At 35.5% G+C, this 16,800-nt stretch overlaps 2 protein-coding genes across 5 annotated transcripts; one reads left to right on the forward strand and one right to left on the reverse strand.

Annotated features, from left to right (window-relative positions):
- The first annotated feature begins 505 nt into the window (after positions 1–505).
- LOC107723226 (major histocompatibility complex class I-related gene protein-like) lies at positions 506–2,217 on the forward strand. Its single transcript, XM_016531783.1, has 6 exons — positions 506–758; positions 979–1,251; positions 1,362–1,652; positions 1,780–1,913; positions 2,035–2,079; positions 2,188–2,217. Exons 1-6 carry the CDS (start codon positions 515–517, stop codon positions 2,215–2,217), a joined length of 1,017 nt encoding a protein of 338 aa, XP_016387269.1. The 5' UTR covers positions 506–514.
- A 3,861-nt stretch (positions 2,218–6,078) lies between these two features.
- On the reverse strand, positions 6,079–14,093 carry LOC107723243 (major histocompatibility complex class I-related gene protein-like). Of its 4 annotated transcripts, none has more exons than XR_001637907.1 (7): positions 13,922–14,058; positions 8,310–8,395; positions 7,795–8,073; positions 7,313–7,603; positions 7,035–7,176; positions 6,811–6,855; positions 6,079–6,611 (listed from the first exon to the last, which is right to left on the reverse strand). XR_001637907.1 is itself a non-coding variant. In XM_016531806.1 (7 exons), the coding sequence occupies exons 1-7, from the start codon at positions 14,077–14,079 to the stop codon at positions 11,662–11,664; spliced, it is 1,029 nt and encodes a 342-aa protein (XP_016387292.1). In that variant the 5' UTR covers positions 14,080–14,093; the 3' UTR covers positions 11,581–11,661. The 4 variants fall into 4 exon arrangements, 1 of the variants encoding a protein (XP_016387292.1); XR_001637906.1 differs by lacking the exon at positions 13,922–14,058 and adding an exon at positions 9,793–10,064 and having other exon boundaries at positions 8,313–8,567; XR_001637905.1 differs by lacking the exon at positions 13,922–14,058 and adding an exon at positions 9,793–10,063 and having other exon boundaries at positions 8,310–8,567.
- Positions 14,094–16,800: the final 2,707 nt, after the last annotated feature.

The following is a 16,800-nucleotide window of genomic DNA, read 5'->3' on the forward strand; positions in this document are numbered from 1 at the left end:
ATGTGAAGGCAGCAATAGTGAAAACAGGCAGAGACAATGGTAGTTTTAGCAACATTAGCCTTACAGAGAGCCAAGCTCTTTTGGAAAACAAAATATGAGGCGTGATGCTTACTTTGTCTGGAGTCTGGACGTTTGCGCACGAAGCGTTGGTATCGATCCCTCTTTCAGAAGCAATCTTTGCAGTTTGCACAACTCCAGCGCTGAACTGACCCTCGTTTGTGAGGCAGTCCAGCTAGCACAAACGTATAGGACTTTTCCGTTTTTTTTATAGCAGCATGATGTGGATGTATTGGCAGTAGCAAGTATCAGTACTTGCTCTGCAGCATAGCAGATCTATTTCGCCAAGACCATACATTAACATTGTCATGTACATTATGCCAAACCCTCTGAGGGTTGTCATGATAGAAATATATATACAGTACGGCGGTCCTTATTTATTCTTGGTATTAGAGCATGTCTCGTATATAGTCATTTTGAACGTTTTTTGTGTTTATCCATAGGTTCTCACTCACTGATGGCTTTTGCAACATATATAGTTGGACAAACACCATTTCCTGAGTTCAGTGTTGTGCTGATGTTGGATGATGTGCAAATAGGATATTATGACTCGGTCACATGGAGTGTTGTATATCGCAGTTCAAGTGATTCAAAGTACCAAAATGAAGAGAAAAGTGATGCTGATATTGTATTTCTCGATATGTATAACAGCATGAAAGAGCGAGCAGTTTATTTTAAGAAGCATCTAAATCACACAAATGGTGAGTGCTGGCCAACACATTGATAATATTACACATAACTTTGATAACAAATGCAGAGTTTGTACATGTTTTGTACAAGATTTTGATGTTTAAGCGAGAAAAGTTCATTTGAGACGGTTATGATTACAAGTATTTTCAGTCTACATCTTGTATGAATATTTTCAGTGAAGACTAGTAGTAAGTCTTTTAAGAAACAAATTTTTTTTCTGTTCATTTGAAGGTGTACATGTTCAACAGAGACTTGCTGGATGTGAACTGTTGGATGATGATAAACCAGGTCTACTGCAGAGATGGGATGCTTTTAATGGACAAGAAATAGGAGAATACACATTTGACACAGAAAAAAATGTCCAGACAAAAATAATATGGGGGCCATGGGGCCAAATAACAAGACTTCATATGAGGTTTCTGATAAAAAATATATATCAACCTATTTGCATTAAAGTTTTGCGTAGGTACTTGTACATGAAAAAGAACAGTGTAATGAGAAAAGGTGAGAGAATCAACCCAATTAACATCAGCATAATTACTTACTCATGCAATGAACCCAACACTTTAATGTTAACACATAAACAGTAACACTTCTAATTTTTCTCTGTATAGTTAAACCCAGAGTCAGACTCATGAAGAAGACACTCACAGACTCTCAAGGGCTTCAGATCAGCTGTCTGGCCACTGGTTTTTACCCCCGTCACATTAACCTGACCCTGTTCAGAGATGGTCAGCCTGTGGATGATGATCAGATCACAGGAGGAGAGATTCTGCCCAACGGAGACGGAACTTACCAGATGAGGAAGAGGTTGGGGATCAGTAAAGAAGAGCTACGTGAGGAACATAAATACAACTGCACAATGAAGCACCTCAATCTGGATAACAAACTGGATATTACATTTGGTAAAGAAAAACTAAAAAACAATCAAAAATGCAACAGGTTTAATAAAAAATAAAAAAACACCTTTATCTGTCCATTATCTTACTGTTTTTTTTCTGTTATTACTTTTTTAATTCACCACATTGTCAGATGTGGCTGAATATGAGCCAGGATCACCTACTCATTCTGTAGTTTTCAGTGTGCTGGTGTTCATGGGTGTGGCTGTTGTCATCATAACTGCACTCATCATATGGAGGAAGAGACAAGCTGCTGGTAAATGTTCTGTAAAGACAAGTTCATTCCTTTAGAGACCTCTTTCAAAGTTCACTGTATGCAGTTTCATGTTTCTGTAGTGTTACTCTGTATTCATCATGGACATGGTTTAACTGTGTCATTCTTATTCAGGACAAGGATTCAAGAAGTCACAAAGTGATTACTCTCTTACTGCATGTGAGTACACTTTTTTATAAAGTAATATGAATGCAGCATGTTAATTCTTTGGTTAATTTTGGAAACTTTCTGGAAATGACTACCTTTTTTTCTTCTTCTTCATTTCAGCTTCCACCCATGATTAAACATGACAAGTGAGTCTATGGTCCTACATTAAAGTCGAGACAACATGCAAAACTTTGCAACATAAAAATTAGCCCATGTGGTCTGAAATCATATTGTTTAAAGTGCCCCTATTATTCAATTTTTAAGGTTCCTAATATTGTTTTTGGGGGTTTAGGTTTTCATGCATCAAGGTAAAAAAAATGCTTTAATTTTCTCAAAATATGCATTTAATATCACCTAGTTTTCCAACAATTCTCATTCTTCCAACAGTTCCAAGATTCAGTCTCTCTAAACCCCTCCTTTCCGTGAGCCTACTCTGCTCTGATTGGTCAGATGGCCCAGTCTGTTGTGATTGGTCTACAGTACTGCGTACAGCACGTGTCGGAAACGATAGACTCATTGCCATAATTCTGTTTTTTTGAATGCTCAATAGACAATATAAACATTTCTTATTTACAGTATCATACTTACAGGTTGTGATTCAGTGGAGCCAGCTGGTCCAAATAAACTGGGTACTAAGCCATCTTTCAAGAGCATGCATTTTGTGAATCCCGCATTGAACCGAGATTAGAGAAGCAGTTGTCAGTAAAATGACGGGAATAGAATACAAAAAAAATAAAAAATAAATAAAGATTAGGATTGTACTGATTGTACTGCATGGTCTTGCTCCTACCTACATCTCAGATTTTCTTCATCCTTATTCTTCCCAGAGAATGCTTAGATCATCTTAGTTGTTATTGACCATTCTAAAATCTATGTGTTCTAAGGCTTTCTTTTGTATGGTGATATGTCATGTTTTGTCTGTTTTACAGCACTTTGGTCAGCACTCATGTTGCTTTTATGGTGCGATATAAATAAATAAACCTGACCTTGACTTTGACACATAACTATTGTATTCTGTCACAGAGGACTGTGACTGTGACTGCAATACATCGTAATTTGGACTACTTTTTGTACTGCTTTTGACATTTTTACAATTAATAAATTGTGATTGTACTATAAATTGTGAGTGTCTGTCATGTTTTTCTTTTATTGTAAATATTTTTAAGAAACCTTTTACAATTTTCTGCAAAAAGCTGCAAAATGGGGTCACAACAGATAGTACTGAAAGCAAAGGTTTGCATACTTTTACAACATACAGATATGTAACACTGAATCACTTTTCTCAATAAATAATGAGTTGACTGTTCCTTTAACATTACACTTTATGGCTTTGCTTTGCATGTGTGGCCGTTGGGCATCCTGCTTCAGAATGGTCAGTAAAACGCTCCCAGACACCTATCATACATATTAATGAACAATATCACAATATCAGAACAATATCAGAGAAAATTGAAATCGTATATATTAAATAAAAATTGCCCTCTAGTGCATATTTACCTGCTAACCCATTGCTTTTAACTTGAAACCTAAATGTTCTTACATTCTTAACATATAGTTTTACCAAGCTCTGCTATACTATTTATTATAGTTTGAAATTTAAAAAGTATGAAAAATCAATTGCACATATTGCCATAAACTTGTGATTTCACATTTTCACTCTTCAACAGACTGTATCAGTTTACAATAGTGCACTGGTAGTGCACTGAGCAAAGGCCACTATTAAAAAAATATAACTTAACTACAATGCTGCAAAACCAAGATGACAACTGACATCATATTTCTTATGTAGTTTCTTTCCCTTAAGCCAGGGTAGGTTGGTAAGGTGTTCTTTGCTCATATGTTGAAATAAAATGTCCACAAAGCTTCTTAACATGGTGAGAACAAACAACATTTACAATAAAAGCATGTGGAGCTATGGTAAAAAAACATTTGTTCCTGCACCTGTACCTGACCAATACAACCTTGAGGGAGAGTTAATATCATGTGATGTTGAACAGGTGACCTGCATCAACTCACAAAGTGCACATTGCCCTCTAGTGGTGAAATAATTATTAAATTTTTGGCTCCTCCATCTTATTTTAAGAAACTGAAAAGAAACTCTTTAAAGGGGTCATATGATGCAATTTCAAGTTTTCCTTTCTCTTTGGAGTGTTACAAGCTCTTTGTGAATAAATAAGATCTGTAAAGTTGCAAAGACTAAAGTCTCAAGTCCAAAGAGATATTCTTTATAAAAGTTAAGAGTCAGCCACGCCTACCTAAAACGGCTCGTTCTAACACGCCCCCACATATCTACATGCTGGAAGCGGAGTCAGCCTGGGGTCGTCACATGTGGTTGCCGCAAGCCCGCTCCTTCATCGAATCCGCCCGCCGGCCGTTCCTCTCTCAAGCCCGCCAGCCACCGCTCACTCTAGCCCGCTGTGTGTGTGACGCTGTGTGTTTCGTTATGAAAGCGGAACTACTTTGTTTGGCCTTCCAAAAGAGGACATGACTAGAAATCAGTGGTTAAGTTGTATTTACAATGCTGTTCCAGAACAGTTCAACCCAAATATTCAGATGTGTGCAGCGCATTTTATGGAGGACTGTTTCCTGATCCTGGTAGAGTAGACTACAATGCCGGCTGTTCTGACTCACAGAATGTAAGTACGTTTTCATAAGTTTTCAATGCGAGTTTTGAGCAGTGTAGAGTAGCGCTTGTTGTTGGTCATTTCTCCGATCACAAATGCAGACATGGTTTTATGTTTACATGGTGCGATGCAACGCAACGTGTAAAAAGACAGTATAAGTCATTATAATCTGTAATTATGTCCCCACTGGATGCAACAAATGCCTAGTTTATAATGGGTTTTAATGTTTTTGAATCTTAAACCGCATAAACACATTTCATTACATCAAATACACAAAATAATGTTCTTTTTAGCAACATCATATGACCCCTTTAAAAGAAAATGTCTAAGTGATTGAAAAAAAGATAGAAGGAGAAAATCAGTCGTAGTTGTTGGGCAAGACATGAGGAGAATTCAACTACAGGAAACCCACACTGACAGGGAGAACATGAGAACTCCAGACAGAAATCCCCGTCTCAATTGGAACTTCAACCGAGGAACTTTTTGCTGTGAGGCAACAGTGCTTCACACTGAGCCACTGTGCGACCCAGTGCAAGCAATGTTACAAGACAAAGCAGTTACCCTTTACCTATACAGCACCTAGATGACCATCTGTTATACACAATTTCTGTTCGTGGATTCTTACGTAATGTTTCTTCTTTTAGGTCTGACAACCACATGTACTGTATGTGTATTCATCTGATAGATACTGGCCTAAGCTGTTTCGACAGAGTTTAATATGCACACATTCAACATTCTCTGATCGTCCACATGGATCAATTCTATTCAGATCTATTCACCAATAGCCAGCAGTGGGACACAGTAGCCTGCTGAATGCAACTCTTCTTTATATATATATATATATATATATATACATATACACACACATTATATATACATCACTGTGTTTACTGGGCTGGTATTTTTAAAGTAAAGTGCCCAGTAAACACTCTTCACCACAGTGGAAAACCCCAAAACTTCAACCTTCTGTTACAAAGGACATTTAAATTCCAACATAGCAGAACATAAAACAGTTCTCAAGCTTTTTTTCACCTTGCTCCAGAAGATATAAAATATTGCCTTATTTCAACATAGTTTACCCTTCCCATAAAGTCCTGTGCAAGGCATGCTGGGAACTAGCAATTTCATGGCCATTTTCATTTAATGGCAACAAAACTTATTCACTTACCAACATAAATGGATTAACTAAACATCTGTTTTAGAAATTTAAGTGGATTGATCACAATTAAATTAGGTTGTGATAAAATATTCACAAATTGAGTGAATTAGGATTAAGAATTAGGTTTACATGTCACATTCGATCGTGTGACATGAGACACAGATACACATCTCACCAACGTTTCTGTGATATGCTCTGTTTTACACAGAAAGTGAAAACGACCAACTTTAGAGTTTTTTATTGATCAATAAGGTGTCATATAACACTGGATGTGTCAGGTGTTCAAGGTAGTGCACCAACTCCCATGTCATTTAAATGAATGTCTTTGCCACATAACAGAATATGTTTTTGATGCAAATACATTTATGCAATGGCTCAATTACAAATGTATTCCTGTAGCTCTACTAATCAGAGTATAGTGCTAGCAATTTTCAAGCTTATCAGTTTGTTTTCCTGGAAAACACACATAATGGCCAAAAAAAGTATACCTTGATTGCGCTGTAACTGTTATAATAATATATATAAAAAAAACTCCTACATCATTGTGTTTCGATCAGTCTTATTTTTGAGCAGCGTGTCATACTGAGGTGCATTCTTCATAAGAGGATACAGCTTGATGAGCAACTTTCCAATGTCCCATCAAAGACTCCAATAAGAGCCACCGACATCCACAGGAAACAAATGAGACCAAATACTGTGTGTGTATTACCTCATCAATTTGAGTCCATACAGGCTAATTTTTTTTCAAGTTGCATCTCGCACTAAAGCAGAACAAAGATAAAGACGTTACTTCATAATGCAAAAGATTACATTTAAAGAACAACTGAGATATAAATGCTATAATAATTATTGTATATGTTTTTGAAAAAAGTGTTGGAAAAAAAACTATATTTACACATTTTTTTATTTCATCACTTACTAAAGTAGTACAAATATAATAATAAAATAATGTTTACTCACTTGGAGTCCGAGTGTAATGACTCTGGGTTGTCTTGGAAACTGAACCTAAATGAGAATGAAGAAGGTACACACTTACACTATAATAAAGTTTAGAGCATCACTAAACTACACTTGAGACTTAGATATGGTGAACACAGATTCATTTTTCTTTTTCACTAAAGAACCAAGTATTTTCTGTTGCTTCACCAGTTTACTTGAATATCAGATAAATTGATCTTTGTTACCTTTCTACTTAAAATTTACCAGCAGCTCGTCTCTTCCTCCATATAATGAGTGCAGTTATGATGAGAACAACCACACACATGAACACCAGCACACTGAAAACTACAGACTGCGTAAATGATCCTGGGTCAGATTCAGCCACATCTGAAATTGGGGTGAAGCAATTAAAAAAAAACAGAAATCAGTAAGCTAGTTATATAAAGTTAGTTTTTGTTATTAAACCTAATGTCGAATTTCATTTCCAAAGAGGCATTTTCCTTAATTGTTAGTTTTTCTTTACCAAAAATAATGTCCAGTTTGTTGTCCAGATTGAGGTGCTTCATTGTGCAGTTGTATTTATGTTCCTCACGTAGCTCTTCTTCACTGATCACCAAACTCTTCCTCATCTGGTAAGTTCCGTCTCCGTTGGGCAGAATCTCTCCTCCTGTGATCTGATCATCATCCACAGGCTGACCATCTCTGAACAGGGTCAGGTTAATGTGACGGGGGTAAAAACCAGTGGCCAGACAGCTGATCTGAAGCCCTTGAGAGTCTGAGAGTGTCTTCTTCATGAGTCTGACTCTGGGCTTCACTACAGAGAAGGACGAGAAGTGTTACTGTTGCTAAACTGTTGGGTTCATTGCATCAGTCATTCATTTATCATAAGCATGATTCATATAGTTTTCAGAGTCACATTCTCTGTTAGCACAGCTGTCTGGGTTATATTTTTTGATCATGCTTTTTTCTTAATTATACTCAAGTTAATAAGGTTGATCCTCTCACCTTTTCTCAGCACATTGTTCTTCTCCATATTCAGGTACCTTCTCAAAGTTTTAATGCAAATAGGATGATAAACATTTTCATACATAAAGTTTTCATGAACCCGTTTTAGTTGGTCCCATGTTATCACCCACGGCATTTTTATCTGGATAGCGTGTTTTCCTACATCAAAAATAAACTCCTCCATATTTTGTCCACCGAAAGCATCCCAGTAGTGAAGTTGACCTGGTTTATTGCTGTTCAACAGTTCACATCCAACAAGTCTCTGATGAACATGTACACCTTCAAATGAATGAAAAAAAGTTAAGATGTATTATTCTTCAATAACACAGTACAATATAAGATGTGAAATAAATAAATAAAAATTGATGTAGAAGCAAAAAAGCTACATGTACTAAAGAGTACAATGACAAAAATTAGATGATTGATTTTAAGGAAAAAATAATAGACACATAAAAGCTACATGTGTTATTAAATGTTTTGTGTGTTGATATTGATATGTAGACTATAGCTCTCACCACCTGTGTGATTTTGGTGCTCCTTAAGATAAAAGGCTCGATCTTTCATGTCATAATACATATCACGCAATACAACACCAGCATCACTTTGCTCTTCATCATAGTATTTTGAATCACTGTGAGAGCGATAGACAGGTTTCCACGTGGTTGAGTCATAATACACTATTTGTACATCATCCAACATCACCACAACACTAAACTCGGGAAATTGTGTTTGTCCAACTATATATGTTGCCAAAGCCATCAGTGAGTGAGAACCTGTGGATACACAAGGACAAGCATTCAATATTAGTACAATGTCAAATTACATCATTACTGTAGATGCAAATTTGCGTTCCTGCAAACCTCTACAGAAAGGGACACAGAGGCCAGAAACCATCAAGTTATTTTTATTTGTTTGGTTAGAAAAGCCAAAGGCCGTGGAAAGAAAAAATGGCTTGACTTGTTGTCAAAGGCTGTTTACATGAACTGCAATGCACATCGACAACAAGGCATGCAGCTCATACTGAATACTCAAAAAATGTGTCTCCCTTCTTGGACCTTCAAGAATACCTTTACCGATCCACAGGTTCAGTAGGAGTAGAGTGGGTTTTAGTGTTAGGGACAAATAAGGTACCTACATGGCAACATCAATGTATTATGTTAATAAAAATGATCATACACTGATTATGTTGTTATTAGGCTATTACTGTTTTATAATGTACTACAATACATTGAAGTGCAAATACTATCTCTCATTTACACTAATTATAAATAGCATCTAAACACTTTTTACACTTAAAAAGTGTCAGCTATTTGTACTTCGTGTAAATAACATCTAATGCAAACAGCCTCTGCAAAAAGAAAAAAAAAAAACTCAAGCATAAAAACAGCTATAAGATGTTTAGGTATTGGAAGGTAAAAAAAAAACGTTGAGAGGACGAAGACCCATCTTTCTCTCACATTACAATAAAACTAAATTTTCTAAATATAGCATCATATATCTGTAAATTGCAAAGTGTCAGAACTATTATGACAGCGCCGGAACGTTTATTTTGACAGCGATAGAACCCAGCGCCTGAGCAGACGCACAGTGACAGAAGCTCACTTTATCCGTCTATCAAGTTAGAAGACAGAAATTTTAAACAAATAAAGTAAACGGTCCAATAAAATGTGTGGTCATTACGGTCAATGTTTTACTTCAACACTAAAAGATACTAAAAGTCACAGACTGCTAAATAATTAGGCAAAAAATTGTTCGCATGACTACAAATTTTCAGAAGTCACAGCTTTTTAAATTAATTAGGCAGTAAACAACCTAAGCAGTATTTTCCAAAAGAAAGATTCTCAAAACTGCACTATTCCCCAAAAACTTAACCAGCAAAAACCAAGCTAGCATTTGCAGCAAGATTTAGTGCACACTGCAGTGCACAGACATTCAAAAACACAGATGTGCTCACCTCACCATATGCTTGAAATATACAGGATAGCAGCACTAACATACCTGCGTTAACGACTGGCCAAAAAGTCAACATACACACAAGAGTGAGCATTTTCTCCTGTGGCTCAGGAAAAAAAAGTACAGGTGAGGTGTACTTTTAAGAGTGTCCTCTTATCGTGATTATTGTCCGTTATCAACAGTTTGTTGTTGTTCTTCTTCTTCTTGCGGCTGGAAACCAGCGTAATTAGGTGCATTACCGCCACCTTCTGCTCCGGAGTGTGGAACAGAGAGTTACATTCTACTTATTAATCCCGTCCTTTTAAGAAAATTAAAGAAAGCTTTACTATTTATTTCACTTGCCCATTTTATTAAAGATTTAAAATGTACCACCTGAATTCCATTCTTCTTGATTTAAACTATCATATTACTTCTTTCTTCCTCGTATTTCTTACATTCAAGAATTGCATGGGTCACTGTTTCTTCTACTTTGCATTGTTCACATAGTCCATTTGGATGCTTCCCTAATATGTAATATTTTGATTGGACAGTTTGTTGTTGTTTTTCTTCTTCATTTTTGGCGTGTAACAAGGCAGTTACTGCCACCTGTCGGTGTGCGTGAAGTGTCATGTCTTCAGTCTCTGATAACAGTTTCACACCAACATCAGGGGCATCGCTAATATGGGGAGAAAGGGTATGGGATGAAATTTGACTCAAAATGATTAATAGATGCACGCACAATTATCCATGTACTGCATACATTTTATACATATCTTACTAACCACAAACAAATGCCTTTCAATTTGAGTCTGTGGAATTCAGGATTAAATGATTGTGCAGCGATTTGTACAAATACAGATATGTTTGGGAATAAAAATTTTCTGTTCTGCATTAATATATCATAAATTGCTCATGCAAAAAAGAATCCGTGCATATGTGGATCAGGTGACAACCGTGCATTAATTGATGTCTAGTTCGAGTCTTTCTTGTTCGTCTCATTTGGATTTTGAGACTTCATTTTCGCAGTTTACAGCATTTGTTTCAGTGTAGTGACGCACATTTGCGAATTTTTCAACGAGCAATTTATGATATATTAATGCAGAACAAAACATTTTTATTCGCAAACATATCTGTATTTGTGCAAATCGCTGCACAATCATTTAATCCTGAATTTGTTTGTGGTTAGTAAGATACATGTATAAAATGTATGCAGTACATGGATAACTGTGCGTGCATCTATTAATCATTTTGAGTCTAATTTCATCCCATACTGCATTTTTTTTTAAATATCCAAAACCAGTCTTGTCAACTCTTCTATCAAGAGAGCAAACAAAGGCAGGAAGCAGAAGTGATGGTAAAAATTAGCAGACTTTATAGAATAATAGTTGTCTTTCATTCTGAATTTGTCTGACCAGCACAATTTTAACAAGTGTTATTATACCAAAGCAAGGGCTATGGACAATTACTGCTTCACAATGTTATCATATGATGTTAAAAACCTAGAGATGGAGACATTGTTTTATCTCTAACATGTGACGAAAACACAGCACACAACAAAAGATTCTGATAACTTAAAACCATACACACATTGGCTCCTTCACAGTGTTAGATCATGCCTCCCTGCCAGATAATTAGGATCCAGCCCCAAATGCCAGATCCTGTCAGAAAAATCAATTTTGTCTGGTAACAGAACAACTAGTCAGCAAAATTGCCTAACACCCATAACCTGTTAACAGCAAGTCTTGTCTGTTACCCAAAATAACCAAAACTCTAACAGTCTTCTATCAGCCAAGAAGTTGACTGAGTAAAGCCAGTGAATAGCAGAAGCAGGAGACGAAGTGATGATAAAAAAAAAGTTTATTGAATCAGTTGAGTATGTCTCAATGCTCAGATTTCATCTGACCTTGAATTTCCATGAACATTCCCTCTTATCTCTTATTCATGAAGACAAACAGCCCTTGAAACACACAGTCATAAGACTAAACAACAATGGAAAAATAATATATAAAAAACAACAATATAATGTAATATAAATGACTAATCAATTAATGAATAAATGTAATTAGTATATAAATGGTTATTATAAATGATTATATGATTAAATGCAATCATAAAACAATTAAATGATAAATGATTATGAATGAATCAATGAATTAATAAATGAATGAAGAATAAATGAATATAAAAGAAAGAAAGTAAAACACAACACAAATGTATGGTTGCTCTCTTAAAGCAACACACACAGTTTGCATTTGAGGATCCTTAGATCCTTCAAAAGTAGTGCAGTGGTTCTTGAAACTTAATTAAGAAACCAGCACATTGTGAAATATACATTATATTCAGGTTACATTTTCTGGGATTTTAATCAAAACATATATTTCCAATGATCAAATATCAAATGCAATTTGTTCATAACAAACAAACAAAATTCAATGCTATTCTCCAATCAAAGTTTTAGACATTTCTAAAGACAAAAATAGATTACCTTGTACCAGCGAGGAATGCAGCTGCAATAATTTGTTATTGTTGTGTACCTATTACATTCCTTCATTTACCATCTTTTTACTCGTCATTATCGTTGGCGTCCAACAAGCAAATGCTAAGATATTTTAGGTTTTGCATGTATTGTCTTGACCTTAATTTTTTACCTAAGATAGACTCACTTTTCATTAGAGGCAGAAGCTGAAAAAAAAAAAATCCTTTCGTTACAAGTTTCTCAAATCAAATTGAACATGCTGCTGAATGCCTATAACTTGTACATTTTTAATTGTAAATGCTTTAAAACACAGTGTACTCACATGGAGTAGGAGAGTATTTACAGTGTGATGTCTCAGATCCTCGTCCTGAACAAAAATGACACATAGTAAACACTAGACACACAAAACTGTGTATGTGAATGTTTAAACAGAATTAGATGTAATGAAATGGACAGAACAGATCATTTACCAGCAGCTTGTCTCTTCCTCCATATGATGAGTGCAGTTATGATGAGAACAACCACACACATGAACACCAGCACACTGAAAACTACAGACTGCGTAGATGATCCTGGGTCAGATTCAGCCACATCTGAAATTAAGGTAAGATAAATGAAACTGGAGAATAAAATCATAGCCTATATAAGAAAGGATTTTTACCTTATTCAAAGTAGGCCTGTTTTAATTCATCATTTTGATTACTAAATGTACTGTTTGATTTGGTTTTAATGTACTCAAAAGCTGCATGGCTTGAACGTTTGTTAGTTTTTCTTTACCAAATGTAAAGTCCAGTTTGTTGTCCAGATTGAGATGCTTCATTGTGCAGTTGTATTTATGTTCCTCACATAGTTCTTCTTCACTGATCACCAAACTCTTCCTCATCTGGTAAGTTCCGTCTCCGTTGGGCAGAATCTCTCCTCCTGTGATCTGATCATCATCCACAGGCTGACCATCTCTGAACAGGGTCAGGTTAATGTGACGGGGGTAAAAACCAGTGGCCAGACAGCTGATCTGAAGCCCTTGAGAGTCTGAGAGTGTCTTCTCCATGAGTCTGACTCTGGGCTTCACTACATAAAAGTGTTACTGTTGTAAAACTGTTAAGTTTATTGCTTTAGTTATTAATTTATGGTAATCATGATTCATAAAGCAATCAAAGGCAAAGGTATTTTCTGTCAGCACTGCTGACTGGTCCATACTGAGGTTAATCAGGATAAGTCACTCACCTTTTCTCATGACATTGTTCTTTTCCATGTTCAGGTACCTCCGCAAGGTTTTAATGCAAATAGGGTGATAAACATTTTGAAGAACGTACTTTACATGACGCTGTTGTCCTTGCTCCCATGTTATTCCCCATTGCATTGTGTTGTGGATTTCATTTTTTTCCATGTCAAATGTGAGATCCCCAATATTTTGTCCATCAAAAGCATCCCAAGACTTAAATAAACCTGGTTCATCATTGTTCAATAATTCACATCCAACAAGTCTCTGAGTAACATGTACACCTGTATGTGAATGGCAAGAAATTTAATTAAAACCTACTGGCCTTTACTGACATAGCACATATAAAATGCAGTGAAAATGTTTTGTGTTATTGTGTGGTATTAATTAATTGTTGCTTAGACTAACCTGTGTGATCTGTGTTATTTAATTGATCCTTACAATGTAATTCCCAATTTTTCTGGTTGTTATATATATATTGAAATACAACACCAGCATCCCTTTGCTCTTCATCGTAATATTTTGAATCACTGTGAGAGCGATAGACAGTTTTCCATGTGGCTGAGTCATAATACGCTATTTGCACATCATCCAACATCACCACAACACTGAACTCAGGAAATGGCGTTTGTCCATCTATGTATGTTGCCAAAGCCATCAGTGAGTGAGAACCTGTGAATACACAAGGACAAGCATTCAATATTAGCGTGACCTCAAATTATACCATTACATATGTACATTCCTGATCACATCTGTAAAGACATAAAAAGTTGTCAAATAGAAATACAATAAATGATAAATGAGACAATGAGTCATTTTTTAAATTGTATAGTGCTTTTCACAATCAATATTGTTTCAAAACAGATTTGCAGTACCCCCAGACAGTGATCTCTAGAGGTTGATTGATGTGTACATCTGTGGTTTGTATTTCTAGATTCCCGTGTAATAGCTGTGTACATTTTACAGCATTACATGCAGTAGTTTTAATTATAGTAGTTTTCACTTAATACGTGAAAATCTGTGCTGACCTAAGCGGTCAATAGGATTTAATATGCAGACATTTAAAACCATTTGTGACCATAAATAACAAACAGTTGAAACTGTGCAAGGTATCAGACAGTAAACTATCCTACCTGCTCTGACGAATGTCAAGCATGACAACAAATACACAAGCACGAACATTTTTTCAATAAATAATCTTGTGTTGGGTCCGATATCCTCCATACTTCCTTCTTCTACTTTCACTTTTACTCTTCTTCTTTTTCTTTTACTTAGGTTGCCTATATTGCATTCTGTTTCCATATTGCCACCTACTTTTATTGTTATGGATGGTTTATTTAACATCAATTTCTTATTTCCTCTATTCCTACTCTTTCCTTGTAATTCATTTATTTATATATTTGTTTTTCAACCATTTTTTATATTTTATTTATTTTTATATTAGAAAAATTCTACTACTACTCCTTTGTATATGCCATATTAACATTAATATCTCAGTCAGGTTTCAGACCCCATCATAGCACAGAAACGGCACTTGTTAAAATTACCAATTTATTTGCTTCTTGCATCAGACCAAGGCTGCATCTCATTGCTAGTTAGTGCTGCGTTCGGCACTATAGATCATGACATACTCATAGATAGATTACAAATGTATACGGGTATTCAATGGCAGGCTTTAAGATGGTTTATATCCTACCTGTCCAAACATTATCACTTTGTTTATTTAAATGGGGAATCATCTCAATAAACGCCAGTAAAGTATGGAGTGCCGCAAGGATCTGTCTTAGGCCCTCTGCTATTTTCCGTATATACTGTATGTCCCCCCATGGTAATATTATTAGAAAATACAGGATTAGTTTCCATTGTTATGCTGATGATACTTAACTACATATTTCAACAAGACCAGATGAAACTTCTAAATTATTTAAGCTAACAGAGTGTGTTAAAAATGTAAAAGATTGGATGACCAATAATTTTCTCCTATTAAATTCGGATAAGACAGAGATATTATTTATTGGACCAAAAAAGATTACAATCTGCATCTAGATGGAAGTACTGTTACTTCCTCTACAGTCAAAAATGTTGTATTAGACAGCAACTTTTTTTTTTTCAAATGTTACAAAAACAGCATTCTTCCATCTTAGAAACATTGCCAAGCTACGGAACATGCTACCCGTTTCTTCTGCAGAAACAAAATATTACAGTTACAAAATATTACTACTTACTTATAAGGCCCTAAATGGTTTAGCTCCTGCGTAACTAACTAGTCTTCTATCACGCTACAATCCATCATGCTCCTTAAGTTTGCAAATCTCAGGACTTTTGGTAGTACATAGGATAGCAAAGTCCACTAAAGGAGGTAGAGATTTTCCACATTTGGCACCCAAACTCTGGAATAGCCTTCCTGATAATGTTCGTTTTTTTGCTTGGGTTGAACACATCATTTTTTTCTCTATAATTTTTCTCTATTTGCTTCTCTGTTTCTGCCACGGGATGGGCATCCCGAGGTAACTAGGAATTACACAAGCCTCAGTCGGGATCCAACCCTTACAAAAATCTGAGATGACCGAACACCTGAGAAGAGATGATGCCAACACCTCAGAGAACCTCAGATGAACCAACATACAAAATTACCAAATTTTACTTGCAATATAATCATTGCCGTTAATAGTGTTCACTGTTTGTTTGAATGCATGTCATTAACTAACTTGATGAGTTTTACTGTACATTTCTGTCATATGGACATCACCTTAACATAGTTAACACTGATAAGCTACTCCTAAATATAATGTAGAAACTTTGCAATGATTTCTATTGTGAAAAGCACTATACAAATAAATGTAAATTGAATTGAATTGAATATACCTACTCCTGTGACCCCTATATTTGGGTCTTTTGATCCATTTGCATATATTTGAGTACTTAGAATCTTTCCTGATATGCATTCAGGTGAAGCTCTACATTTCTTATCTGCAATATGAATACCAGCATAATTCTTTAGAGATGTCCAATGTGACAGTATCTCTCTGTGCAAACATAGTGGAATTTCATACACTTCAACAATTAGAACATTGACTGGAGATGATTTAACTGCTTCTAGGCATATTCAAAGAACTCTGTACTGTATGGGTCTTTAATGATGTTACTGATGTTGCACCATAATCAATTATCTAGTCAAAGCTTGACAAACCATTAACATAGATTATCTTTCATCTCATTTCAGCTCTTCCTACAATTTTATCTAATTCTCCTATATGTTTTTTAATCTACTAAACAACGACAGCCTACAAAACCATAGTAGTTAAATACCATCAGGAATTTCTTTTTCCCAGTAAATAATGTTCTAAATCTTTTAAAATCTTGACTATTTACTATAAGA

This window comes from Sinocyclocheilus rhinocerous, unplaced genomic scaffold (genome assembly GCF_001515625.1).
Source record: "Sinocyclocheilus rhinocerous isolate Xijiao unplaced genomic scaffold, SAMN03320098_v1.1 scaffold2199, whole genome shotgun sequence".
Lineage (NCBI taxonomy): Eukaryota > Metazoa > Chordata > Actinopteri > Cypriniformes > Cyprinidae > Sinocyclocheilus > Sinocyclocheilus rhinocerous.